Source organism: Aspergillus wentii (assembly GCF_001890725.1).
Source record: "Aspergillus wentii DTO 134E9 unplaced genomic scaffold ASPWEscaffold_3, whole genome shotgun sequence".
NCBI classification, from domain to species: Eukaryota; Fungi; Ascomycota; class Eurotiomycetes; order Eurotiales; family Aspergillaceae; genus Aspergillus; species Aspergillus wentii.
The window spans coordinates 4,005,605-4,031,662 of NW_024467834.1; the positions used below are offsets into that span (position 1 = coordinate 4,005,605).

Below are 26,058 nucleotides of genomic sequence, written 5' to 3' on the forward strand. Positions count from 1 at the left end.
ATCGGGAGCATATGAAGATACACCACTTCATTCTGCTGCGCGGGCTGGATCAGTGGGATGTGTACGGCTACTTTTACGACGTGGTGCTGATGTGAATGCCGTGGATTATATAGGACGAACGCCTCTTTATCACGCGGCGGAAAACGGAGATGGATCTGTTATTCAGCTTTTGGTCGGGTGTGGAGCTAGGATTGGCACTGTAGACGATATGAGAGAGTCAGCGTTGTGGGAGGCTGCGAAACATGGCAATGTGGAAGGCGTGAGACTTCTTCTTGGGTCAGGCGTCGATCACCGTAATCAATATGGGGATACGGTCTTGCACGCTGGGGCCTATGGTGGTTCTGATGAGATTATGAAGCTTCATATCGATGCGGGGGCAGATATAACTGCTCATAGCAGAACTGGTACTTCGTCTCTTCACTGTCCTGCAGAAGGGGGTAAGGCTGAGCTGGTCAAGTGGTTGCTGGACAGCTACACATTTGACGTCAATGAATATACTTCACATGGCTGGGCCCCAATTCTTCTTGCCGCATTACACAATGACGCTGCTACAGCCAGGGTCTTTCTGGACCATGGTGCCGGCATTGGTACATCATCGATTTCGGGATTTTCTCCCCTCCATCTCGCATGTCGCTATACCAAATTGAATGATCATCATCGACCAGAAACAGACGATACTGAGCTCATCGAGATGCTCCTCTACAATGGAGCTGATATCATGGCTCTAGCTAGCGAGTCTATTGGCTCGGCCTGGGGTGGAGAAAAAGGCGAGTATATGCAAGAAAAATTCAGCGCGAGGATTCAGAATTATCAACCCGTCAACCCTTCACATCATCGAATATTTCCTCTTCATTGCGCAGCAACCAGCGGAAGCATCACAAAGACAAGATTTCTCCTCGACCACGGGGCAGAAATAAACGCTACGGACTATCTCGGCCAGACTGCACTTTTCGATACATTTGAAACCAGTCCAGAATTATACCGTTTCATGCTTGACAGGGGAGCAGATCTCAATTTGGTCGATCGGCGGGGATTAACAGCCGTGCAGTCGTTCTGCTTTGCCTGCGGACCTCGCGGTACTCGGTCATTTCTGACTGCGGCCGACGCATATGATCCGTCTATGGATTGGTAACTTGATCGGATTCGAGCGAGGGATTTGGTTAGAGAATGCGAGAATCGCTTAAAAGGGGGTAGTAATTAGGGATTACATCCATGAGTCGGTGATAGAACAGCGTAATAATGCAATCTCCCTATCTACAATGCCATAGAAAGGACATAAAACCTCATATACCTTGGCATATGAATCAGATAGAAGCTATGCCTCCTTTCATTCGGCACTTACGTTGGGCAGATATGGGCATTAATGCATATCACGTGTGTGAGTCCCTGGGACAATCCTCTAGCCATTTTAAATAGAATGAATCCATTTTTCTAATAGGTCTGCTATTCAATTATTGTACTTTCTTAAGCCATCCTGACTGTCGATAGTTTGATATATGTACCAGTGGGTCCGGCTTATCTCCGAGTCGGAACAACACTTTCCGAGTCCACAAGTGGCAAACATCCCATTTAAGCCCACATTTAACACTGCTTTGTCTTGAATTCTTCAATTCATCATTAATCAACACACAATGCATATTCTTGTACGTCTTCAATGTAATTCCAGTAAACACATACTAATAAACAGGTCACCAACGATGACGGGCCCCCATGCCCCAAATCATCCCCATTTGTGCACTCTCTCGTCAAAGCCTTCCAATCCGCCGGCCACACCGTCTCCGTAATTCTCCCCAGCGAGCAGCGATCCTGGATCGGAAAAGCTCACTTCAAGGACAAAACTCTCACTCCAACCATCTACCGCCCAGAAAACAGCCAGGATGAATGGATCCTCATCGACTCCACCCCCGCCAGCTGCGCCCAAATCGGTCTCCACCACTACTTCCAGGAAAAAGGACCGGTGGATTTAGTCGTCTCGGGACCGAATCTGGGACGAAACTCGACGGCGCTGTTTTCGCTTTCTTCTGGCACGATCGGGGCTGCGATGGAGGCGGCGTTATGTCGGAAGCGGGCTATTGCTGTGTCTTTTGCACATGATGAATATGGCGCTGGTGGACATGATTCTAATGCGATTGACGAGGCGTGTAGCCATTCCGTTCGCTTGATTCAGCATTTGAATGATATCTGGGCTAAAGATGTGGATGTTTATACGGTCAACGTTCCATTGAAGGTTGGTGTGAGCAAGCAGAGGATCAAGTACACGCGAATGTTACGGAATCGGTGGATATCGGGGAGTGCGTTTGATGTTGTTGAGCAAGATGGAGAGAAGAAGTTTAAATGGGCGCCTAGATTGCAGGACCTTCGGAAGACGGCCAGCGAAAGTGGGCCGGGCAATGATGGATGGGTTGTTGATCAGGGAATGACCAGGTATGTATATGATGATATATATATATTTGGCGATACTGACGATGACAGTGTGACTCCACTGCAGGCGAATTATATGTATTTGGCACCTCCGCAGGACGAGGATATCATCTTGCCTTGATAAATAGAATAATCTATAACCAATGTAAATGATAAAAATAAATATATATATATATAAACAAGTTTGTCGTTGCTTTCTAACCAATCAGCGTCGCCACACTGACCTCGGCACTCGGACCAACTCCTAAATGCACGACATCTCTGACTCAACAGCGATCTTCAACGCAACACGCACGTTCTGCATGTTAAAATGACACATAAAATACCCTGAGATAGATGCCGCCATGCCAAATAGACGCCACGGCCGAGCAGCAGCGGCTTGCATTTTCTGCCGCCAGAAAAAGGTGACCAATAACATGCCCCGTATTATTGAGCACCGACTAATGCATTGTAGTTGAAATGCGATGCAGTTAAACCCACTTGTGGTAATTGTCTAGTTAAAGGCATTGATTGCCGACAAGGGACTGTTGTGCATAAGCCGAGGTGATACATCCATATCTCCAGCCCCGCATTGTATCGCTGACGGGCCAGACCAACAAATAATCGCATTGCGCAATTGGAGTCTGAAAATGAAGCTCTTCGTCGACGGTTCTCCCAGGGCGAGAGTGGTGATGTCACGACGCAGGAGTCACCTCGGATACCTGATATGAATAGCTCACCGAGTCAGAATACTATAGTAGAGGCAGAGACTCCTCATCCGGAAGCGCCTGATAACAACCGTCGAAGGAGTCGCTCTTTATACCATGGTCCCACTAGCACTGCTTACGATGATACCCAAGAGGATACACGGGGAGATACTAACATGAGTGAAGAATGGTCTCGACATCTTCTGTTTGCCGAGACAGCCAGGCAAAGTAAGTCTACAATAGTAGTAGCAGGATATATCTAATATCACAGGACAACTGGAACCCCTCAACTACGCCGCCAGCAAACTCGACTTTGACGGCGTCGATCCCGAAATCGGAACCCACCTACTCTCAATCTACTGGAGTCGACAGCTCTACACAGCCCAGATCATCTACCGACCCGCCTTCATGCGCGACATGGCCTGCAACGGGCCGTACTTCTCCAAGCTCCTGCTCAACGCCATCTTTTTCGTCGTTTCTAAGCACTGCCCACGACCAGAGCTTCGCTCCAATCCACAGGATATCACCACGGCAGGGTGGCGGTTTCGACAGCGATTCGCAGAACTCCTCCGTGACAGTTTCGATAAGAGTGAGATTACTACGTTGCAGGCGCTGTTGATCATGTCGAATGCCCTGTTTTCGAGATGTGACGAACGCAGTCTGTCGTGGTTGTATGCGGGGAATGCGTTTAATATGATTATCGATCTTGGGCTGCACGTTTTGCCACTGACGAATGCCATGTCGGCGGAGGAGTTGGAGATTCGGAAGAGGGTTCTTTGGGGGGCTTATTGTATTTCATCCTATGAATTAGACGGGATATGTGCTGATGACTGTATAGTGATTGACAAGATTCAATGCCTGTTACAAGGCCGACCTCCTCTCCTCCGTCAAGTCGACTTTAACACACCATTGGAGTTTCTGGATGAATACGATGAGTTGGATCAATTCCAGAGTCTGACATACACTGAAACGCATCAGCCTGGCATACCTTCTATGAATGTCACGTTATTGACCAAACTGTGTGAAGTTTCGATTATCATCGAGCGCATTCTCTGCGACGTCTACTCCGAGTCAGCACGCGACACAAGACCAAGTCAAGATACAAACGTCTCTGAAAGAATCAAATCAGACTTGAATGCATGGCGTAACAGCCTTCCACTACAGATTGACTATCTCTCCTATCCTACCGAGAATGCAGTTCTCCTCCCTCAATCACTCTGTCTTTTGTATGTCACCATATATTTCTCATCTACATCGCTAATGTACAAAAGAGCCCTGTATAACATCCTCATCATCCTCTCTCAACGCCCCCTAATTACAAGGAACAACACACCCATCGCCCACGAATCCATCACGGCTTGTACCACTGCAGCAAACCAAATCGTGCAGATCCTACGCGACTATTCAACGCGGTTCTCCATCCCAAGTGCTCCGTATATGCTGTCCTACGCCACGTATATCAGTGCAACGATCCACGCACGCATCGTGGCGCAGAAAGGAAAGGACTGTAATGCGTTCCATTCACTATTATTTTGTCGGAATATTCTGATCGAACATACATGGATCTATGCGGCTGCTGGGAAAGCGAGGGGGAATTTGGATAAGATGATTGATCATTTGGGGATAAGTTTGACCGAGCGTGGAGATGACACGGGGGAGGTGGTAGAGCAGCCTGTGTATGACCCTGACCCGGTAGAAGTGATGCCTGAACTGGGTGATCTATCACAGATGAACTGGGAATTGTCGGATATAGATCTCGACGCTATAGCGGAGGGATTCCTGGTGGATCGTGACTTGCATTATCTGATGCATCCATTATCATAACTAGGCAGAAAAACCAATCATCCAAAAAACTTCCCAAAATCAATACCAAACCCAGACCCAAACACAGAAATGCCCAAAACGCGGCCAACCTGCACTCCACACCCAGCCACCTTGCACGTAACCGACTGATCCTTCACCCCGACCTCCGTATTCGCACCCAGCCCCAGATTAGCCATGAACGCCCAACAGCTCACATCGACCAAGTTCGCAGTCGCCTCGATACCGACATACTGCGGAATCACATCGCCCACCGTGTCCATCCTAGCCCCGAGTTTGGCTTCGAGTACATCAACCCCCGCTTGCGTGATGCTGGGTCCTGTAGTGTTTGCCGAGTGAAAGATGGATATTGAGGCGTTTGCTTGTGTCACTCGGAGGATACCCTGTTCTTGTCTTGATGCCGCGCCGAAGCTGTAGTGGAGAACGTGCGTGCCGCTTTCCTTGGAGTGTTCGTTGTCAGATGCATTGTTGTTGTCGTTGGCTGGTCCATTGAAGGTGAGTACGGATCCTTCGTAGTAATGCTCTTCGGAAATTGAGTATGCGCGGGCCTCCTTTGCGTCCTGGAGGTTCATCACCTGTAATGGAACATTAGCAGCTAGTGAAAGATAGTGGGTGATGCACGTACTGCAGTGCGACAGTTGGGGTATTGATGACCCGTTCTGGCAGGCTATAGATTCGTAGACATGGTTTGGTTGACTTGAGAATATTGGTAATTGATGGAATATTCTTTGCGATGTGGTTGTTCAAAGAAGTTGGAGGTGGGATTATGTCTTTATTTATATCGGAATTTGTCTCTCATGATAGTCTAGAGTGGCTACGTCACTATTGTACAGCAGAGATAATAAAAAACAAAAAGTGAAGTGTTAGTATGAACTGTTCTACATATGCATGGTTGCCTTGCCACCTGTCGGCCAGCTAGCCACACCCTGTACAACCCAACACAACCAAATCAACACTGCGACAAAGCACCCAGCATAATGAACAAGTATATTCAAAATTATTGGCACAAGTATACTGCAACTATAAATAAAATATACAATCAACCATACGGCCCACCCACCTTGTTCGCCTCACTCTGTCTAACAATCGCCAACTCCCCGCCCAAATGCGCCGACAAAGCCCCGACATCCGTAGCAACATTCACCAAATCAAAGCCCATGTCGGCATAGTATTTCGCCTGCTGTCCATTACCACAGTAAATGCCTGCCTTCTTTCTAGCCGCATGCGCAGCATTCATAATCCGCCGAATAGCTTCCTCGAGTGGTGGCTCGATACCCTTCTCCCGAACCGGATACCCAATACCGTTACCTAAATCGAAGGGTCCGACGAAGAGTAAATCCAGTCCGTCGATGGCGGCGATTTCGTCAACGGAAGCTAGTGCTTGGGCTGTTTCTATCTGGACGGCTAAGAGGATATTATCGTTGGCCTGGTCTAGGTACTCGGTTGCGGTGAGCCCGATGCTGAATCTGTCCATGGAGAAGGGAGATCCGAAGCCACGTTTGCCGTGTGGTGGGAATTTGGATGCTTCGATGAAGGATTTTGCGTCGTTGACTGTATGAATGAGGGGGGCTAGGACGCCGTGGGCGCCGGAGTCGAGCGCTCCTACTCTTGTTAGACATGGTCCTGAATATAGATAGGATGGAGGAGTACGTTTAACCATCCAGGATTGAAAATCGGGAATCCGGACAATCGGACTGACGCCGTATGAGGAGATTGCAGCGACGGATTCATGCATGGCGGCATCTATCATCATATTAGAATATATAAATTCGTCCATCTGGTGCTATCTTACCATCGATATTTCCATGTTCACAATCAACCAACACCCAATCATATCCAGATCGAGCCAAAGTCCGAGCTAGATTGCTGCCCGGGAGTAATTGCCACACGCCCAGGGCGAGCTTGTTCTGGTTGAGGACTTTCTTAACGTGGTTCGCTTGCTCCATTGTAGTTCATTGATGGTGATATGTTCACAAAGAGATGCAATTGAAACGGAAGAATTTATGAGTACAGAGTATCGTCATATCCTCGGAACATAACTTTCCGGATTGAAACTGACCAATCAAAATAAGCTCCGATCTTGCAACACATCCGCACTGATTGGTTGCGAACTCAATTGCATGACGGTTTCTGTGGATCCACAAAAGCCAATCGGAACGTCTTATTCCCGTCCCCCACGTGGGAAACGCGGGGGAATGCAAGAAATGACTCGTTTGATCTTGTATATAAAGGGTGTCAGATCCAGTCATTTGTTTTCGATTACAGAGCAGAATATACTCATTGAAAATGTCGTGCCAAAAATCATGTGAGGGGTGTTCGTGCCCCAAAGTTCCAGCTCAATCCATCAACATTGAAGACTGCATTAGTGAGCTTGAGATTCTACGGAAGCGCAATCGTGAACTCGAGTCCAAACTCGAAGTGAATAAGAAAGTGGAAGTTCCAGCTGAGATACCACCTGCTAGGAAATCTCTCCGCTCATCAAAATGGTTCGACTGTCGCAGCGACCCCGGCATGACGGCCATCTACATGGAGCGATACTTCAACTTCGGCATCACCCGTGAAGAACTCATGTCCGGCAAGCCGATTATCGGTATTGCACAGTCCGGTTCCGATCTGTCCCCGTGTAATCGGCACCATGTGGAGCTTGCAAAGCGGGTGAGAGAGGGAATTCGCACGGCAGGTGGTATAGCGATTGAATTCCCCACGCATCCAATTCAGGAGACATCACGACGACCGACGGCGACATTGGATAGGAATCTGGCGTATCTTACCATGGTGGAGGTGTTGACAGGGTACTTTTTGGATGGAGTTGTGTTGTTGACCGGTTGTGATAAGACAACGCCGGCTTTCCTGATGGCCGCTGCTACAGTGGTGAGTACTCTGATTCTCTGTTATGTTTCAAAGACATACTGACTGAGTAGGATATTCCGGCAATTTGCATGAATGTCGGACCGATGTTGAATGGATACTCTAGAGACACACTCACGGGTGCCGGGTCTGTCTTATGGAAAGGCAGAGAAATGTACGCCACGGGAGAGATTGACGAGTATGAGTTTATGGAATACGTATCGAGCGGGTAAGTATACCAACCTCATCCATGTCTATGTCTATTTACCTAACAATAACATAGAACCCCCTCCGTCGGCCACTGCAACACAATGGGCACCGCGTCGACCATGAACGCTCTCGCTGAAGCACTCGGCATGGCTCTCCCCGGCTCAGCAGCCATCCCAGCTGCCTACAGACATCGCGCTCAATGTGCTTACGAAACCGGAAAGCAAATCGTCGAGATGGTTGAGAATGACCGCAAGCCAAGCGACATCATGACCCGTGAGGCGTTTGAGAATGCCATTGTTGCAAATGCAGCTATTGGTGGGAGTACGAATGCACCGATCCATATCAATGCCATTGCTAAGCATATGGGGATCGAGGTGAGTATGGATGATTGGGATAGGATAGGAGCGACAATTCCGTTGCTGTTGAACATGCAACCGTCTGGGGAGTACCTGGGAGAAGAGTACTTCCGATCTGGGGGCCTTCCTGCTATCATGGCGGAGTTGATGGACGTGGGCAGGATACATGAGAATATCCTCACATGTAATGGACGGACAGTATCTGAGAATGTCAAGGGGAAGCATTCCTGGAATCGAAAGGTCATCCGGCCATACAGCGACCCACTGCTCAAAGAAGCTGGATTCATCCACCTGAAAGGCACACTCTTCGACTCAGCCATCATGAAGATCTGTGCCATTTCTCCCGCCTTCCGACAACGATATCTCTCTAACCCAGATGATCTCGAAGCTTTCGAAGGTCCAGTTGCTGTCTTTGACGGACCAGAAGACTATCACCACCGCTTAGAGCTATCCGACAACATCACCGACCAAACCATCCTGGTTATGCGCGGGGTAGGACCACTCGGCTACCCAGGTGCCGCAGAGGTGGTCAACATGCATCCACCCAGTTATCTCCTGAAGCAAGGTGTGGACGCCTTATTCTGCATCGGTGATGGTCGGCAATCAGGGACTTCCGCTTGTCCGTCCATTCTCAACGCCAGCCCCGAAGCAGCGGCGGGTGGAAACCTCGCCATTCTCCGTGATGGAGACAAGTTGCGTATTGATTTACGGAAGAGGAAAGTGGATATTCTGATCGGTGACGAGGAGCTGCAGCAGCGCAGACACGAGCTGGATGCACGGGGTGGATACCCTATGGTCCCTAGCTCAACACCGTGGCAGGAGATATACAGACAGGAAACGGATCAATTGGGCAACGGCATGGTGATGCGCAAGGCCACCAAATATCGGGGGCTGGGGCAGCTGGATGGGCCGAGACATAACCATTGATGGTTGATCTTCTGTTCGTTTACTTCATCTGTGTATATAATTCGTCTATTTCGCTCGTATTCTATTCCCGCTACACCGCAACGACCAAACCATAAAGTACAGCCTCCACGGCTCATAAAAACTCTATATCATAATGTAACATGGTATGTATGTTGCTCTTCTGGGTAATGACGCATTCGCTGATATGGCCATTCATAGAGAGCATTACGCGATGATATCCACATTTCAATCCTTTTTTCCTGTCAGTATTATGATATGATGTATTTCAATGATTCTGAGTACGAATAATTGCGATGAATGGCAGGTGTAGTTAGCAGTGGCGAGCTGAGCATCGATCCTTGACCTTCCAAATGTAGTTATCACTATGTCATCAATTATTCACGATGAGGGGCTTATGGCAATGACCCAATTTGATTCGTGTACTAACCGCGCACGGCTGGATCTTGTGGAACAAGTGTGACATCCTAAATAGGCAAGCGACGTCCCGATAAGGTAGCCTGCATAAGTAGCTTGCCTTTTGACAGTCAATGATAGGCTATCGGATGCTGTCACATGCTGTCAATGAGACTCAATTCTGGGATATGCAGGGCAAAATCATTCAGCTCGAACCTGTGGAGACAGTGTCATGTGTTAGTGCAGATCACTCAGCTCTGCCTGCATGAGGTATTGTATTGGAAATACAGCACAATGTAATTATCACATTTTTCAATTCATTTGCAATTATTTATCCCGCTTATTATCTCAGTTTTTCCATGTCAGACAAATAGTACAGCTTCACTTTGACCCAATTTGAGATCCACAACAAACCATCAAAATGTCTTCCGAACGCCTTGGTCAGCAACCCCGAACCATGATTGAACTCGGCTGACAGTATACAGCTTATATCAAAAACTTTCTCGACACACTTTACACCGACGACAAGTTCCTACACGATCTGCTCGAGTGCTGCAGTGACCCCGCAAAGAACGATGGACTCAAACTCCTCAAAGAAAAGGGATTCACCTTTAAAAAAGGAGACATTGATCTCATCGACCAGCTTCGCGCTGCAAAGGAAGACTTGCATATCCTTCGACTGGCCGGAGGTGCTTATCGATTCCATTCCAATGAAGCTGGCTTTTGGGAGTTAATGATTGATTCCACCAAAAAGGCTATCTATAGTATGTTTCAAGTATCAACTATTAATTCTACACAGCTAACGGTTTTAAGTCGACTCCAAGCCGGTCCAGAACCTGCATGTCGATCATGAAGGCAATGTGTGCTTCACCCACTCCGACTACAGCCTGCAGCTGAAGTTCCAGTTCCCTTGGGTTCTGGGACAGAAGCAACCCGATCACCTGGGATTCTCTGGTAAGATTGGAAAAGGTACAACCACAAAGCCCATCCAGGGCGATCGACACTTCCCTGGGGGAAACGCTTTTGACTCGAAACTGGCACCGAACTCAACCTCTCCATCGAGCCAGACAGCGAAGGAGGATGTCATGGTCGCAGTTGCTGGTTTCCGGGACGATCTCGCAGACAAGTCATTATCGGTCGCTATTGACCTTGTTGAGCAACGTAAGCATGCAGAACATGTACACGACCCCGAGGAATATGCGCTATTCGGCCCAGGCAAGCCACGCCCGTCAGGCGACGAACTGGCGCAAGGCGCCAACGCTATCATTACAGGAGCCGGCTTTGCAATCCGATCAGCCGATATCATCGGCGGACCCTGGGGAACTATAGTTGGTGGTGTGGTGGGCGCAGCAGGGTCGCTCCTCACCACGAGCGTGAAGAACCGAATCGTCGAGAACGGCAAACTGCGAATGACAGATAGGGTACTATGCTATAAGCTACCAGGAATAGACAAAATCGTCGCGAAGGAAACAGAAAAAATGGCCAATGGGGTCCCGGAAACAGAGCTGAAGAATGAAAAGTACCTCGACCAGCTCCGGAAGCAGTTCCGGGATGAGACGTATATCCCCTGGGCACGAGATCAGATGGATGACACGATACATGAGAAGCATTCCTTGATGCACAAGTTCTGGCGTACGGAGTTCCTTACGACGTATGCGAAAGCGCTTGAGACTCGATTTGATGAACACATGCCCCCTGTCTCGCTGGATTCTTTATTCAAGTTCTACTTGGACCGACGATGGGGGACGGAGGTAGCACTAGAAAAGCTTAAGCGGCTTGCTGCGGATTTGAAACAACATGATGATGCGTACAAAAGGAAGCTAGCTGAGATCGACAAACAAGACCACCTATCGACAGAAGAGAGGGAAGAGCAAAAGAAAGACGCAAAGAAGGAATTCGAAAAGGAAAAAGAAGAAATAGAGAAGAAGAGGAGGCCAATTGAGGAGCAGACTGAGGATATCAAGGAGCGTGTGGAAAAAAAGGCAGATGAGGCGCTCATCAAGGCAATCAAAGCTGATACCGACGAGAAAAGGCGACTGGCAGAAGTGAGGGTCAATCAAGAAAAGGCACGCCGCTAGATAGATGGTTTTACGCCTTCGCACGGAACAAGATGTCAAATTCCAGATGCGCGTTTGCTGCTTTAGTTAGTTCCAATCCATCATTTCCTTCCCGCGTAATCATGATAGTCCATGTCGTAAACGGCCCAACCAATGCATATGGATCCCTGGTTTGGCCTGTGACGGATGGGTTGAAAGCAGCAGGAGCGATATCACCCTTGACATAGCCGGCGCCGGTGTAGTTCTTATCACCCATCTTGTACCGGAAGTTGGTTTTGACTGGTTCATGGTCGTAGAAATGGGACTTGTTCATGTCATCCACAATGGTCTCGCTACCTCCGTGAGTGATCCAGACATCCAAGAAGTTACCATTCGGCACAACGCCGTCAACGTAGAACCGAACACTAGTAACACGCACATCGACTCTTTCCGACCCAAACAAGTGATTGTTAGTGCCTGGCAGAAGGGTGTCGGGCGTGATAGTGGCATGTATCATGGCCTTCTTGGCGGTTGCCCCCTTCTCTTGCAGGTATGTGTCACCATTTGGAATGGGAAATTTGATGCCTTTCATCTGCTGCGGAGGACGACCCCATGCCGCTGCCCTGTCCGTATACGCTTGAGCCAGCCTGGTGTTGATTCGGTTCAACATGGGGTAGTTGAAGCTGGAGAAGTTGAAGTTCTTCATCTCCTCACCTATGATGTTTCGATCCTCCAAGGCGCAAAAGTTGTATGCGTTCTGCATGCCATGTAGCCAGACCTGTACGCCAGTTAAGGCATTCGTGTACATGGTCCGCATAAATGCTGTCAGTGTGGGATGCTCCGTGCCGAGTTCATTGTATTCCTTGCGGATCAAGTCCTTTCTACTGGCTTCGAAAGTGTCGATCTCAGTCATATAACGCAATAGAAGCTGGACATCTTGCGAATAGCTGAGGACAGCTGAATTGCGTTTCTGGACGGCCTCTGTTGATTCGTCAGACCAACTAAGCATTACAGTGAAGGATAGACATACCAATGTAGTTCTTAAAGTCATCTCTGACACCTTTGACAGTGGTTTCCCCCAGTTTGGTACTGAACTGGTTGATAAAAGCTTCCATCTGGGTGTCCAGAATCGCCAGTTTGGAGCCCCCAGGGTCACTAAAGCTCACACCACCGTTCTTCAGCAGCTCAAAGCCCTCTTTCAGACCCTCAATGGATCCATTGATTCGGGTGATATTGTTGACAAGATATCGTTTGTCAATCGGCACACCAGAATCATTCTGCATCTTAGTAAGGGAGTCGTAGGCAACGGAGAGGCCCTGGTTGGCCATCATCCAGTTCGAACCCCCCGTAAAGATGACCTGGCCAAGGGCGGAAATTAGATTGTCAACGTTGAGTCCAATGTAGCTTGCCACTTTTTCCTTCAGCTGATTCAGTGTACTGGTGAGCTTTATCTTAGACACATCCATTGTATCCTGTGCGACAGATACTTTATGCGCAGCTGAATCCATATCGTGGCGGACAGTCTGGATTAAGTCCTGCCTGTGCGAGATCGCTGCTTTGCATCTGTTTTCACGTTCATGTACCGTTGTTTTCTTTGTTTCAGCAGATTTGTCGTGCTTCAAGTAGTTAATATAGGCGTCTTCGACCTCCTTGAGCTCCTTTAAAAAAGAAGTGGCATAGGCTGAGTAAAAGGCAAATGAAGCTCGAGGGACCTTGATCGGAGTGTTCTTGGTTTTGGCTTTGGGAACGTGCAGTTCTCTCAACCTGGTCTCGACCTCGGTGCGGATATTCCGGAGCTGCTGGATAGATATGGGCTCTTTCGTTTCATCGCCTTTCACGATGTGCAAGCTGGGCTCTGCGCTCCGATAGGCCTGGCCGAGAGCAGTCTTTGACAGATCCTTTGGCGTATCTGGATCACCCAAAATTGACAGTCGGAGTTGCAGTCGTTCAAGCAGAGTCAAGGCTCTCGCGCGGTTCTCGTCGGTTCCCAAGAAAAGATACAGCTTTGCCTTGTTCAGCAGCATTTGGCATTGCACGGGATGCAGGAAGCAAGTCGACGCAGCGAGGATATCGTCATACTCATCGGTAAGCACGATTGACTCCTTCCCCTCTACACCCTTCTTTCCACTCTTTCCTTGTCCATTTGGACCTGTACCCCCCGTGCCGTACGATCCTCCACTGACGTCGATGCCGTTGCTCATAGCATTGCGGAGATTGTCTCCAGGGCGAAGAAGATGCTTCTGCGTTCGTTTCAGCTCCTTTTTGAAATGATCCTTCGATGTACTCAGGATCTCCTTTGTGTTTGTCATGCCACTTGGCAACGGGGCTGCTTGCTTGATCGCGTTGCTCACAGTCATTTCATCGACCCAGGTTTCGACGATGTCGGCAAAGTCCGCTGGCCATTTCTTCTTTCCGTCATCAAGTCGGTCCCGCAACAGCTCAGACACGAAGACGGCCATTCCAAACGGACGTCCCAGGATTGCATTGGCAGTTCCTCCGTCGCCTCCATCTCCGCCGTTGTCTAGAGTTTGGCCTTGTGTTGTCGCTATGCCGTCCCAACCGTGTCCTCCAGGCACTGGGAAATGTCAGCTCGATTCATCGAATTTAGGGAAGGGTGCGATGGACGAACCGTTAATTTGGAGATGGTTTGCATCGGACTCTGCAAGCTCTTCGACATAGAGCCGTATGTTTCCGCCAGATATACCATTTGGATGTTCCTTGGTTCCATCTTTGCCAGGGACGGCCAACTTGAATTTCTTCTGAGAGAGACCGTAAATCTGGTATGTGTATAAATTGAACGAATGCGGAGTGCGTTTCTCCTTTGTATCCTTCGTGTCTTTGGGTGGATTTTTCTCGTTACGCCATGTCTGGTCCTCCTTGATTTCGAACCCTTCCACGTACAGAGAGACTGGAACCTTCAAGCCATTGGGACTGATGGGGTCGGGTGAAACTGAAATGATCAGATTCGGATTGACAAGCGGGTATTTGATGATATCGGGATCCATGATGCGATAACTTTCGTTTGTCTAACAACCATAGAGGTGAATGTGATTGTATTCATTCGGCTTTTATGCCCTGTGGTGTGCTTTGCAAAATTATGAAGTTGTAATTTTGCATATTGCGTTACGGAAATATATCATTGTGGCTGTAATGCGTGCTGAGTTGTCCATCTTTTCAGCTGGCGTCTGCAGAGCGGGGTTTGCAGGCATTCGATTCCGCTCAATGCACGGAGTCGCCGATGGCCAATTAGTGTTGATCCACACTATGGCTCACCTGTGGCTGCTATATTCGGTCATCGTCAGACTTATAATGGACGATATTTTCATTCCCTCGACAGCATCATCCCAGCACACCACGGCAAAATGGACCCTCCACTCACTTTCCCCTCGAGAACCGAATTCCACAAAGCCCTCATAAATGCAAACGTATCGACAACCGATCAGTGGGATGTAGTGGCCAGCTACTCCCAGGAGAAACTGCAGCCTCTCTTGAAAAAGTACTGGTCCGAGAAAATCGGGCCTACTTCTATCAGTTTGCCTCCTCACAGATCAGGACACGGAAGACATGCCCTCACGACAACGTACACTCTCGATCTAAGCGCGCCACATTTCGAGTTTGAGAAGTTGAAAAACGATGCAGGAAGCACTTCCATGGCCAGGATTACGTGGGCCTTTACTGGCACTTCTGATGAGGTGGACAAACAGAACACACATGAGAAAACAACATTGACAGCCGAAGATGGCTTTTCCTTGAGTGTTTTGACGCCGCTCTATGCCATAGGCAGTGGTACTGAAGACATTAGCAAGGCGAAGGTACGTTTAATTGATAAGATATTTTATTCCTCGACAATGCTGATATTATATAGACAAGTCATGAGATAATCGATTTTTCCCACGGCGTCCACTCTTCTTACAAAATCACTCTTCAGTTCCAAAACACTGAAGCCACCACCTGGACAGTCCATTACAAGGGCTCCGCAAAGGAATCTTCACATGCCACTTCGGGCTCCAAAACGGACTCCAAGGATGACGACAAACAGGGCATTGCCGATGAGCTAAATGATGCGGCAAAGGATATTGCTGGTGAATTGAACAATAAGAGTAGAGTGAAAGGCTTCAGATTCACCCTAGGCGAGGTCAAGAACACCCCTAACCCCAAGGATTATGTCCTTACTCCTGAGAAATTCCAATTTACTGTCGACCGAGGCATCTTGAGTATCTTCATCAATGTAAAGGGAGGCGACGGAAAAGGCAACTCAGCGCCTCAATTCAAGCTCGCCCATGACAATCACTTTGCCCCCATGCCCAAAGGATACGATGCAAGTATCATCCTGTCCAAGAACCTGATCCGCGACAAGTACATGATTCCCCAGATACAGGAAAAATGTGGGCACATGCTCAAAGACCACGGCGGTGTAACAACAGACGATGGACTGCTTGGCCCTTCTGTTAAATTGAAATTCAACAATGGCAAAGTTTGGTCTGGGTTCAAAACTGGAGGCGGGGTTATCACAGAGGGACATATCGATATTGACTGGGACAATTATCCCCTCGTTCTGACACTCTTTGACGATAGCTCGACTCTTGAGCCGCGCTACAAGTGGAAATGGGACAATGCGCTCGTCACCCTGACTTACTGGAACATTACCCCTAAGGCAGGTAGGAGTAGAGATCATACGACTTCCATGCATGCAAGCATCCCCGAGGTAAGCTCTAACACGCCATTCAACAGACACAAGGTTAACATCACTAGAACTCATCACCAGTGGCCACTTTCACCAACAACGATCATCTGGAATTCAAAATCGCTTTTACTGAGAAGAATCAGCCAAATGCCAAATTCACCGATATTGGCGGCGCAGGGGCGTCGGGCTCAGTGAGTTTTCAGACTTTCGACATGAACCTGCCTGATATCAACTTCTTCCGAACGCAAAATGTGGTTGCGCCTGGGGAGGATATCATCACGCCAAAGAGCACCATGTGTCCTTGTGATCTGTTTATTTTTGGCTCGATGGAGAGCAAGTAGGCTCTCCTTACTTTGTCCGATTCGAATTCATGGGAATACATGGAGAATGATCATAGTGTACACAGTGACAGATCCGCTATTAAATTATTTTTCTTGTTGCCATGGTATTCGGAACAGTCAACCAGTTAGAAAGTGTTACAACTACTTGAAGCGACAACGTCCGGTACAGAGTTGTATAACGAAGTATTAAGTTGATGTGGCATCCATATACATAGCATACTCCAGATCCAGTCTGTACACGTGTAATCGGACCTAGTAATGCAAGGCTAAACCTCTTTTGTCCCTCATTCAAATAGCAGACGAACTTGACAATCTTTATTGTCAAATTCTATCAACGCAAGCAATCTAACAGCCAGTTTGATCGCAGCTACAATATCGTCGAAGAGGCCATATAAATATGACAAACTTTCCTCTGACCGGTATATCCGAATCGTTCAGCTCTACCCCGCCAGTCGGATGTCGAACAACCTTGAAGTCGACATCCTCACCGAAAACCGAGATACCCTACAGTAGGAAAAGAATTTTGGCGATTATGAAGCCGTCTCATATGTCTGGAGCCCTCCCAACTTCACCCACACTGTCCATTGTCGATCCTCGAAGAGTTACTTGGCGGTGACTCCATCTGTCGACACGGTGCTTCGTTATCTACGAAAAAGCAGACGTGTACGCTCTTTGTGGATCGATGCCATCCGCATCAACCAAAAGAACGAGGAGAAGGCCGTTCAAGCCGAAATTTATCGGGAGGCTATGACAGTCCATGTTTGGCTGGGTGTGGTGGATTTTGATGACTCAGGTGCGTTTAGGGTGCTCAACGACGCGGACGATCAGGGTTCTGGTGTTGAAGAAAATCGTCGCTCTGGCATCACAGTGATTCCACAACTTTATATCCACGATAAAGGTCTGGAGCTGGTAAAGGGGATGCTGAATTTGAGTTGCTTCACGCGACGATGGGTGATTCAGGAGGCCGGACTGAGCAATAGAGTCACAGTCCAATGGGGTCTTCATAAGGTCAAATAGCTATTCTTCATTCGAGGAGTCAACGTACTCGTGGACCCATCCGTCGGAGATGGGACACTTAGCAGCACTGTCAGGAACGCAGTCAACTTGGTTAGAACCATCCGACAACCCCCAAGACCCCTCTTTGAACTGCTCTGGGACTTCCACCGTGCCGAATGTTTAGATCTCAGGGACCGGCTGTTTTCCTTATATGGCTTGGTATGCAATCGCAATCGCGATATGCATGTCCTCCCCGAAGTCGATTATAGCCAACACTGGACGCACACATATCAGTTAGCTGCAGTCACTGTCCTCATGCGCGGTGCTTGCATGATCGTGGAACATCTCGATAACTTCCTGGAAATTGCCATTGAAGGTCACCAAATGATAAACCTTTTCAATCAGGTTCATGGATTTGGAAGTCTTTCGGACCTGGACCACAGTCTGCCGTTCTGGGTTCCTAACTGGCCCCACTCAAGACTTGATATTCAAAATCCCTCTAATAACATGGTACCAAAGACTTCAAACCCAGGGTGCAGATTCAAATGGCTCAACCCAAATAAATACTCCATCCTGGAGGAAGGGCATTATGGGATCCAAGTCCCATGGAATCGCAACCATATCAGCCCAATAAAGTGCGTCTCCAATCTATGGCCTATAGACCAGTCACTGTATGGAGCCAGAATCTTGAAGAGGGATTGAATGTGTCAGGTGAATGAGCAGGCTTTCGAACATGAGTCCAAAGACTATTTGGTGGAGCCGAGGCGAAGCATCAGAGCTCTGATTGACCTGTTACTGGTTACATTCTCCCTGGCTCCAGGGTTCCAGTCGCCTACTAAGAGAAGAGAAATGTTACTAATCCTATTATGGTGTCCGGTACTGTTGGATGACAAACACCCTTCGTACAAGAAGTCAACGGCATGATGCAGCATCACCGGTTTATCGTGGCTTATATCATGGAGTCATGGACGATGTGGGTGGGCCCAGAGACTACCCAGCCAAGTGATTTCATTCATGTTCTCAGCTCTGGTGACTATGGTGCTACTGGGGCTGTCCTACGAGCAGTTGCCGTTGATCCGACTGTGAATCAAACCTTTCATAATCATCTGTATCCAACACTAAGAGGGCTGTTTCGATTATTAGGGCCGTGTTGGATAGATTTCAAGGAGTGGGGAATTCTTCATTTTGGCCACGCAACTCGGGACGATTACATAGAGTCATATAACATTGTTTAATCATTGGAAGAGAATGATATTCATTATTTCTAACAGCTCGAATATTGATTTCTCACGAGGTGTATATATTTTATAATCACATTCGGACTGTATATCTGCGGAAACAGAGTCCCTAGAAGCCTAGAAGAAGGATTAAATGTGCAGGAATCATGATCTCATTAGCATGGACAATCGGCCCGTCGGGTGTTTATCTAGAAGTAAATATTACCGAAATAGCATCATATAGGTGAACCTTATCCTGTGGCATTCTGATTTGTGGCTGTAGTGCAGTATGAGGCAGTTCCGCCATGAAGACCCGGCTAGTCGCAGTAGTGCGTAAGCCAGTTGCAGTTATGAGAAGACACGAGTTACCTGACAGTCGGAGATCATCCCAATTCTTGGTCCAGATGATGTGCATCCAGACCCACATGTAAGCAACTCGCAGCAGGCCCCACTACCTTAACCTGGACAGCCTATCAGATGGCCGATAGCCACCAGGCCGATCAGGGCCAAGGCTTGGGTTTGGACTATTTACGAGTATTCATTCTTCTAGGCAGATGAATTTCCTGCTTGGATATCTTGGCATGATGACAACTCTGCAGAAACAAGTATTAGTAACACGGTATATCCAACGGAGACAATGACGCTAATTTCCGGTGCTGACCTTAATGCCACTTCTTGTCGCTGCCGATAAAAGTATAAGAACGATCATATGCCACCTAGATAGAAGCATCTATTCCATTCTCAACTTTCGTTCATCTCTATTACTCACCTGAATAATACCACAACATCATCATGAAGTTGACAAGCAACATTGCCACCTTTAGCATCATGGCATCCATCCATGCCATGTCAGCTATGGCACAGAACATGTCGTACGGAGCCGACAATTTCTACCGCAGCGACAATGTCACCCTTCACCCCATCACCTTCAACAACCAGTATCGCATGACGATCACCGGCAACCTCTTCGTCCCCGACGACATGACTGACAGCACCGATGTCCCGGCCATCATCGTCGGCCACCCCATGGGAGCAGTGAAAGAGGAGGCCGCAAACCTCTACGCCACAAAGTTGGCCGAACAGGGCTTCATCACGGTCTCCCTCGACCTCTCCTTCTGGGGCGGCAGCGACGGTGAGCCGCGCAACGCAGTATCGCCCGACCTCTACGCAGAGGCATACAGCGCGGCAGTCGACTATCTCGGCACACAGGACTTGGTCGACCGCGAACGGATCGGTGTCCTCGGCATCTGTGCCAGCGGTGGTTATGTGATCAGCGCGGCCAAGATTGACCCTCGTATCAGGGCCATCGCGACGGCAAGCATGTACGACATGGGCGCTGTCAGCCGCAACGGACTGCGTCATTCGCAAAGCCTCGATCAGCGCAAGGAGATTATCGCCAGTGCGGCGCAGCAGCGCTGGACTGAGATCAACGGCGGCGAGGTCCAGTATACCGGCGGCACCCCAAACCAGCTCACAGCAAACTCGAGCGCAGTAGACCGCGAGTTTTACGACTTCTACCGCACGTCCCGTGGCGAGTTCACGCCTGCTGGCTCGTCGCCGAATCTCACAACTCACCCAACGCTGTCGAGTAGCGTCAAGTTCATGAACTTCTACCCCTTCAACGACATCGAGTCAATTTCGCCGCGACCTATCCTCTTCATCTCGGGCGACCAGGCACATTCGCGTGAGTTTAGCGAAGATGCCTACTCGCGTGCAGCTGAGCCAAAGGAGCTGTTCTGGGTGCCTGGTGCTGGTCATGTTGACCTGTATGACCGCGTGGAACTTATCCCATTCGGCAGAATCACCCAGTTCTTCCAGACTAATCTCGCTAACTAGGGTGTGAGTCTTGCGGAACGTGGTCTGTTATGCCGCTCTATTGTGGAATCTTCCGGTCGAGAAGCTGTATTGGACGGCATCTATGATTGGTCAGTTCAGTTTGGAAAAGGCGATTTACATTTACCTTAATGTACAATTAGTCGAAATCATTTAGAAGGCCAGTCTTCAATAAATTAATCTAGAGGATGAAAGTTCTACAGTATGATAACAGTCTTTTGCCAGCAGACTAATCTCGCATTCCACCTGCTGACAAGGGCAGTCTATTTTTGTAGATCAGTTTATCCGCCAAATTCAATAGATGAAAAAAGCTTGTTACTTATGATATAAGAGCCTTGTCAATAATGGAATGTCCGGGCAAATAGTCTATAATGCCTCATTAGATCAATCAGGATCATACTATTGTTTAACTAGTATTGTGGGCCGTTAAACGGGTCCGCGGAGTTAGTTCAGATAGTACTCACAGGCCACCTGAATATATATTTAGCATCGGGGTTTACATGCCATCATTTAAAGCTGGCATCTATAACACACATATTATAACCCAATTGATGACCTAAATAAATCACATGCAATAACCACCGTTTCGGGGACACTTCGGGGACACTTGCTGTTGGAGTGCTGCTTAGATGAAAGTGAAACATTTATTAGAAGATCTACACCCGGATCAAAGGAAGACAATGCGTTTCACCATCTTATCTCTGCATGTCGTACTTTTGTCATTATTGTCGAGTGCATGTGACGCCCCTATTATTTGAATGATGAAAATTATGTTATTCTTTTTATGCTAATGAGCTGGATAATCACACCGATAATTCCTCTCCACCAACTCGATGGAACTATTCGATCCATCCCGCTGCGACCTCGACGTATAATTCACCGAGTAACTAACCTGCTTCGAGATCTGGCTGTTACCACCTATGTTAAAATTGATGTTATTCGCATTCGACCATGTTGTCGGACCAGCTCCAGTCCCGTTTGTCGTGCGTCGTGACGATCCAGCTAGTAAGCCGGGGAAGAAGAACTCGAATAGAGCGCGCGAGGCAGGGAGACACGCGCACATGACTGCTACCTGGCATTCGATGACGGACCAGTGGATGAGAGGGTATAGGCCGAGGGTTTGGTTCTGGCCCCAGCGGTTGTTCCAGAAGACGATGAGGCGGATGATGGCGATAACTGTGAGGCTGTATATTGTTAGTAGGGTAGTATAGGTGAAGATCAACGAGACATACACAGAGCCAACGGCAAACATGACAACGACCGACACTTTTTTTGCAGGACGCAGTTGCAGCTTGCTCACTTCGTAAACCGGCATGATGATCAACGCCGTATCAACAAAGATATTTACCAGACAGTTGATCAAAATCGATATGATAAAGTTGATGCATTTCCCCTGCTCCTCATTCGTCCATCCATCCCATGTTAAATGCGCCGGGAGGCATCGTAGCGAGTCCACCAAAGCCCACGTTATCCCGATCGCGGCATTGATACTGATGAGCGAGTACGCGGCGGTGCGAAAAGCGGGCGTTTGAAAGATTCGAAGAAGGAAGAGGCAGACGGAGATCTTGGCGAGGGAGATTTGGATCTTGTACATTGCAGCAATGGCTTGGAAGTATTTGTAGAACTTGGTGATGGTGTCGAAGTCGATGTCCCAGATGTTGCGGCCAAATCCGAAGCGGATCACTGTGTTGTTAGTAGGGTGTTTGGGTATGGGTTGCTCGACGTACAGTAGATGTTGACGACAAAGATGGCCAGGCCCATGATATAGGAGACGATGATGGTGTAATCATCCCATCCCCAGCCTCCAGCCAGTCCGTACCCCTTTGCAAGCATTCGGATGACGAAGAATATCGAAGCGAGGATGAAAGGTATTATCGTGGAGGCCTGGGCTTCGCTGGGGCCTTGGAGGGGTGTGATGCTGCATTCTTGCTCATAGATTCGTTTTGATGCTGCCCGGTTAGACAGTCCTCATCCGTATTATAGGGGCTCTTACTGAAAAGCTCTTTTGTGGTACAGTTACTCGAGACACAGCTGAGTAGAGATGGGTTGATGGAATGGTCGTTGCAGAAACACTCTGCACGACTCAGTGAGCAGCTGGCCAAAACATCCTCGTTGCAAGCGACCTGTATGAAACATTAGTGGCAGGATCAAGCCGCAGAGTGCAACTAACATACAGCACAAGAAGGAAATGTTGTATTCAGGGCTGCTGCCTGTACACTCAGCACCCCCGAAAACAATAACAACTTGGATATACGCATTTTCAACGATGATTGAAAGCGAGAGAACCCCCCAAACCGTTGAAAAGACCGTTGAAAAGACGAAAGAAATAGCCCCCAGGGGACCCTGAAATATCTTCATTTCTGAGCATCGGCTATGCTGGCCAAATACTGAAAGTGAAACCCGACTAAGCCACAGCTTGCAAATGGTCCGGCCACTCCGGCGCAACGGCAAATCGTGGATCAACGCGGCCAAACCTAATCTGCATTCGAAAACAGCACGGATCTCGATTATTTGCGTGATGGATATTGGCTGAGGCACGACAAGCTTGTTGGCTGCAGGCTGGCTGTTCCAGATAGATGATCTCCGTTTCTGGCCGCTTTGGGCAGGTGCCCCGAGGGCAGCGCACGTGGCATATAGTGCCTGGTGGGGCAGTTTAATTTCCATTCGGTTTAGCCAGTCAAGTGCCGTGGTTGCTAAGGTGTTTGTGGTTAGAATAGGGTCAGATATCGTTGTGTGCTCCACCATCTAATGGGGTTTTGTCGGGTAAATAGCACAGGAGATCCCATCACAGCTGATTCTTAACAGTCAGGCCCGCCATCAGATGCACATCACTATTTACATAGATTAGACAGATATAGATATAGATTAAGTATTCATCATTACCTGCCTGAATCTTCTTCGACACTGAATCATATCCAGCTGTCCGCTTGCATCATCCCGTCAGTCCCGGATTCCGCTTTAGCACTACACCTGTATACATCCATACTTTCCATCTCGAACTCGGTACTGGTCTTGATCACGTATCCAGCTGGAACCCCTCGTCGCTGAATGTTTCAGCTCTTCGACGAATATCCGACGCCGCCTGTCGCTTTTCAATGTGGGCTCTTTTCAGCTGTCCATGTAGTAGTGCGACAAGGTCCACATATCATCTAAACTAGTCACTTAATCCTGTGATTTCTCTGCCCTATGACATGCGCCAGAGCACCCGCGTCTGTTCATTCCTCAGATGGCCATTTCGTGCTTTTAGACCAGAAATGAGGTATCGATGTAGCTATTCAGCGTCAGGGATTTCGCATTCCTCGACTTCATTGATGTGGTCGTTGAGAAATTGAATTTCTTCAGATCAGATTCAAAAAGTGGGGATGGATCGGGATCTTGCAAGCTCCGCCGGCTATCAAAAGATCCGATGATGTCTACATTAGCATATGAGTTTTAGGGCGATTCACGGAAGTAGAGGTTTGACTATCTGGCAAGTCGTCATTCTATATTTTTGCAGGACACCTCTGCACAATGACCTTGTTCAAATAAAAAATAAAAAGAACATATGTCGTACGATTGGCTATGTTTTAGATCAACTCCAGCTGCACGTGATCTATGAGATAATATTTCCCAATGCAGAAGGTAGGGCATGGAAGTAGGATATCTTTGGTTAATCCACCTTGTTCTGTAGTAAACATGTTATACGAGATGTTATTGAGACATTTCATTATCGCCAGCTCAAGTAAATTATATAGTTGACTTGTCCTTAGAATCTGCACTCATACTCATTCCTGCCCAGGAGCCGTTATATATTTTGACCTGGGAAGGGTGTAAGAGGATCACCCATTTCTCTCATTGGTAGAGCAGCATCATAACCTCCCGGGCCAAACGTCACCAGGTCTTCTTTATGGTAAAGCAGACACATATGATATAATGGGTGGCGTAGTGGCTTTGTCCGCTTCGTCCGTCTCTTATTTCCTGCTTATCTCCGTCTGACCCCGAAGTCCGAGATTCGGATGGTTATGTTTGTCCGTCTTACAGGACTATATAATGCCTCTCCAGTGTTGTTCTGTTCTGGCTATGAAGTATCATTTTATTCAATCATTACAACGAGATCACATCAATAGTTCTTCTATTATTCCTCTGAAATCTTGAACATCATGGCTCAGACCTATATCAAGAACGTGGCCATTGTTGGCGTAAGTCTATCCACGTTATGCTCTACCACGACTAACATAACTAGGCTGGCGGGAATGTTGGCAAACACTTCACAGAAGAACTTCTCAAGACTGGCAAGCACACCGTTACGGCCCTCACACGCGTTGGCGGCACCAGCCCGGTCCCCGAGGGTGTCAAACGTGTCGAGGTAGACTATGACAATAGCGACTCCCTTGTCTCAGCCCTCAAGGGCCAGGAGTTCCTCATCATCACACTATCTATTACCACACCCCCAGACACACACGGCAAGATCGTCAAGGCAGCCTCCGAGGCCGGAGTACCGTATATCATGCCCAATGTCTACGGGTCTGATATCATGAACGAGTCCATGCGTAAAGAAGATCTCTATAGCGGTGGTGCTTATGAGCGCTGCTTGGAGGTTGAGAAACAGGGTAACACGGCTTATATCGCCATGGCATGCGGGTTCTGGTATGAATGGAGTTTGGCGATTGGGGAGCAGTGGTTTGGATTCGATATTAAGAACAGGACGGTTACATTTATCGATGATGGAAATACGAAAATCACGACGAGTACTTTCGGTCAATGTGGACGAGCTATTGCTGCTTTGCTGAGTCTGCCTGAGAGTGGTGCAGAGCCTTCTGTGTCACAGTGGAAGAACAAGCCATTGTATATTAACAGCTTTACTGTCAGCCAGTGAGATATGTTCGACAGTCTCCACCGCGTCATTGGCACCACTGATGCTGACTGGACTATTTCCTACCAACCCAGCAAGGAGAGATACAGCGAGGGCCTGGAGGAGATGAAGAACGGTGTTAGGACTGGGTTTGTCAAAGCCATGTATACTCGTGCTTTCTTCCCTGGCGGAGGGGGTGACTTTGAGTCAACTAGGGGACTTGCTAATGATGTTATTGGTTTGGCGAAAGATGATTTGGATCTGGCGACAAAGCGTTCGGTTGACCTGGTTGAGGCGGGCTGGAATCCTTTTGCTTGAGTTGATATGATCTTATTCAATATGTTTACTTTGTGGAATGATCGCATAGTATAGTCTCCGTTTATAATATTTCATTTCTCTTATTCTATAATAAATCATCTTATCCATATAGACTACCTCCGACAATATGAATTCAGACGG

At 48.1% G+C, this 26,058-nt stretch overlaps 11 protein-coding genes across 11 annotated transcripts; 8 read left to right on the forward strand and 3 right to left on the reverse strand.

Moving 5' to 3' along the window:
* The first annotated feature begins 1,472 nt into the window (after positions 1 to 1,472).
* On the forward strand, positions 1,473 to 2,572 carry ASPWEDRAFT_39587 (5'/3'-nucleotidase SurE). Its single transcript, XM_040835128.1, has 3 exons — positions 1,473 to 1,643; positions 1,688 to 2,424; positions 2,473 to 2,572. The coding sequence occupies exons 1-3, from the start codon at positions 1,632 to 1,634 to the stop codon at positions 2,540 to 2,542; spliced, it is 819 nt and encodes a 272-aa protein (XP_040691537.1). The 5' UTR covers positions 1,473 to 1,631; the 3' UTR covers positions 2,543 to 2,572.
* Positions 2,573 to 2,765: 193 nt separating this feature from the next.
* Positions 2,766 to 4,931, forward strand: ASPWEDRAFT_27203 (uncharacterized protein; the record flags this gene model as incomplete). Its single annotated transcript, XM_040832969.1, has 6 exons — positions 2,766 to 2,825; positions 2,876 to 2,964; positions 3,013 to 3,335; positions 3,379 to 3,897; positions 3,946 to 4,333; positions 4,379 to 4,931. The coding sequence occupies 6 exons, from the start codon at positions 2,766 to 2,768 to the stop codon at positions 4,929 to 4,931; spliced, it is 1,932 nt and encodes a 643-aa protein (XP_040691538.1).
* An 874-nt stretch (positions 4,932 to 5,805) lies between these two features.
* On the reverse strand, positions 5,806 to 6,889 carry ASPWEDRAFT_39589 (HpcH/HpaI aldolase family protein). Its single transcript, XM_040835129.1, has 3 exons — positions 6,721 to 6,889; positions 6,579 to 6,671; positions 5,806 to 6,530 (listed from the first exon to the last, which is right to left on the reverse strand). Exons 1-3 carry the CDS (start codon positions 6,872 to 6,874, stop codon positions 5,968 to 5,970), a joined length of 810 nt encoding a protein of 269 aa, XP_040691539.1. The 5' UTR covers positions 6,875 to 6,889; the 3' UTR covers positions 5,806 to 5,967.
* A 313-nt stretch (positions 6,890 to 7,202) lies between these two features.
* On the forward strand, positions 7,203 to 9,547 carry ASPWEDRAFT_132172 (IlvD/Edd family dehydratase). Its single transcript, XM_040829286.1, has 4 exons — positions 7,203 to 7,799; positions 7,850 to 8,004; positions 8,059 to 9,411; positions 9,467 to 9,547. The coding sequence occupies exons 1-3, from the start codon at positions 7,215 to 7,217 to the stop codon at positions 9,266 to 9,268; spliced, it is 1,950 nt and encodes a 649-aa protein (XP_040691540.1). The 5' UTR covers positions 7,203 to 7,214; the 3' UTR covers positions 9,269 to 9,411; positions 9,467 to 9,547.
* Positions 9,548 to 10,082: 535 nt separating this feature from the next.
* ASPWEDRAFT_171328 (uncharacterized protein) lies at positions 10,083 to 11,739 on the forward strand (the record flags this gene model as incomplete). The annotated part of the gene is made up of 3 exons (XM_040830767.1): positions 10,083 to 10,101; positions 10,147 to 10,425; positions 10,475 to 11,739. 3 exons carry the CDS (start codon positions 10,083 to 10,085, stop codon positions 11,737 to 11,739), a joined length of 1,563 nt encoding a protein of 520 aa, XP_040691541.1.
* On the reverse strand, positions 11,333 to 14,702 carry ASPWEDRAFT_182678 (uncharacterized protein; the record flags this gene model as incomplete). Its single annotated transcript, XM_040831932.1, has 4 exons — positions 11,333 to 11,796; positions 11,862 to 12,678; positions 12,728 to 14,272; positions 14,327 to 14,702. The coding sequence occupies 4 exons, from the start codon at positions 14,700 to 14,702 to the stop codon at positions 11,775 to 11,777; spliced, it is 2,760 nt and encodes a 919-aa protein (XP_040691542.1). The 3' UTR covers positions 11,333 to 11,774.
* Positions 14,703 to 15,049: 347 nt separating this feature from the next.
* Positions 15,050 to 16,923, forward strand: ASPWEDRAFT_39592 (uncharacterized protein). Its single transcript, XM_040835130.1, has 3 exons — positions 15,050 to 15,509; positions 15,563 to 16,402; positions 16,450 to 16,923. The coding sequence occupies exons 1-3, from the start codon at positions 15,060 to 15,062 to the stop codon at positions 16,720 to 16,722; spliced, it is 1,563 nt and encodes a 520-aa protein (XP_040691543.1). The 5' UTR covers positions 15,050 to 15,059; the 3' UTR covers positions 16,723 to 16,923.
* Positions 16,924 to 17,469: 546 nt separating this feature from the next.
* ASPWEDRAFT_27209 (uncharacterized protein) lies at positions 17,470 to 18,420 on the forward strand (the record flags this gene model as incomplete). Its single annotated transcript, XM_040832970.1, has 2 exons — positions 17,470 to 17,631; positions 17,740 to 18,420. The coding sequence occupies 2 exons, from the start codon at positions 17,470 to 17,472 to the stop codon at positions 18,418 to 18,420; spliced, it is 843 nt and encodes a 280-aa protein (XP_040691544.1).
* Positions 18,421 to 19,590: 1,170 nt separating this feature from the next.
* ASPWEDRAFT_39593 (alpha/beta hydrolase) lies at positions 19,591 to 20,969 on the forward strand. Its single transcript, XM_040835131.1, has one exon. The coding sequence runs from the start codon at positions 19,881 to 19,883 to the stop codon at positions 20,769 to 20,771; it is 891 nt and encodes a 296-aa protein (XP_040691545.1). The 5' UTR covers positions 19,591 to 19,880; the 3' UTR covers positions 20,772 to 20,969.
* A 586-nt stretch (positions 20,970 to 21,555) lies between these two features.
* Positions 21,556 to 23,092, reverse strand: ASPWEDRAFT_153928 (CFEM domain-containing protein; the record flags this gene model as incomplete). Its single annotated transcript, XM_040829651.1, has 5 exons — positions 22,943 to 23,092; positions 22,762 to 22,891; positions 22,496 to 22,717; positions 22,001 to 22,451; positions 21,556 to 21,952 (listed from the first exon to the last, which is right to left on the reverse strand). Exons 1-5 carry the CDS (start codon positions 23,024 to 23,026, stop codon positions 21,556 to 21,558), a joined length of 1,284 nt encoding a protein of 427 aa, XP_040691546.1. The 5' UTR covers positions 23,027 to 23,092.
* Positions 23,093 to 24,907: 1,815 nt separating this feature from the next.
* ASPWEDRAFT_739137 (uncharacterized protein) lies at positions 24,908 to 26,049 on the forward strand (the record flags this gene model as incomplete). Its single annotated transcript, XM_040839399.1, has 3 exons — positions 24,908 to 24,946; positions 24,991 to 25,592; positions 25,638 to 26,049. 3 exons carry the CDS (start codon positions 24,908 to 24,910, stop codon positions 25,915 to 25,917), a joined length of 921 nt encoding a protein of 306 aa, XP_040691547.1. The 3' UTR covers positions 25,918 to 26,049.
* Positions 26,050 to 26,058: the final 9 nt, after the last annotated feature.

Bases quoted from the DNA above. Each gene is read 5' to 3' on its own strand.
- ASPWEDRAFT_39587 (XM_040835128.1), top strand. The intron at 2,425-2,472 runs GTATGTATATGA...TGACGATGACAG, and splicing joins GTTGATCAGGGAATGACCAG to TGTGACTCCACTGCAGGCGA.
- ASPWEDRAFT_39589 (XM_040835129.1), bottom strand. From the start codon at position 6,874: ATGGAGCAAGCGAACCACGTTAAGAAAGTCCTCAACCAGAACAAGCTC. The intron at 6,672-6,720 runs GTAAGATAGCAC...ATATGATGATAG, and splicing joins TGAACATGGAAATATCGATG to ATGCCGCCATGCATGAATCC. The intron at 6,531-6,578 runs GTACTCCTCCAT...TAACAAGAGTAG, and splicing joins TCAATCCTGGATGGTTAAAC to GAGCGCTCGACTCCGGCGCC.
- ASPWEDRAFT_132172 (XM_040829286.1), top strand. From the start codon at position 7,215: ATGTCGTGCCAAAAATCATGTGAGGGGTGTTCGTGCCCCAAAGTTCCA. The intron at 7,800-7,849 runs GTGAGTACTCTG...CTGACTGAGTAG, and splicing joins TGATGGCCGCTGCTACAGTG to GATATTCCGGCAATTTGCAT. The intron at 8,005-8,058 runs GTAAGTATACCA...ACAATAACATAG, and splicing joins ATGGAATACGTATCGAGCGG to AACCCCCTCCGTCGGCCACT.
- ASPWEDRAFT_39592 (XM_040835130.1), top strand. From the start codon at position 15,060: ATGGACCCTCCACTCACTTTCCCCTCGAGAACCGAATTCCACAAAGCC. The intron at 15,510-15,562 runs GTACGTTTAATT...GATATTATATAG, and splicing joins AAGACATTAGCAAGGCGAAG to ACAAGTCATGAGATAATCGA. The intron at 16,403-16,449 runs GTAAGCTCTAAC...TAACATCACTAG, and splicing joins TGCATGCAAGCATCCCCGAG to AACTCATCACCAGTGGCCAC.
- ASPWEDRAFT_39593 (XM_040835131.1), top strand. From the start codon at position 19,881: ATGACGATCACCGGCAACCTCTTCGTCCCCGACGACATGACTGACAGC.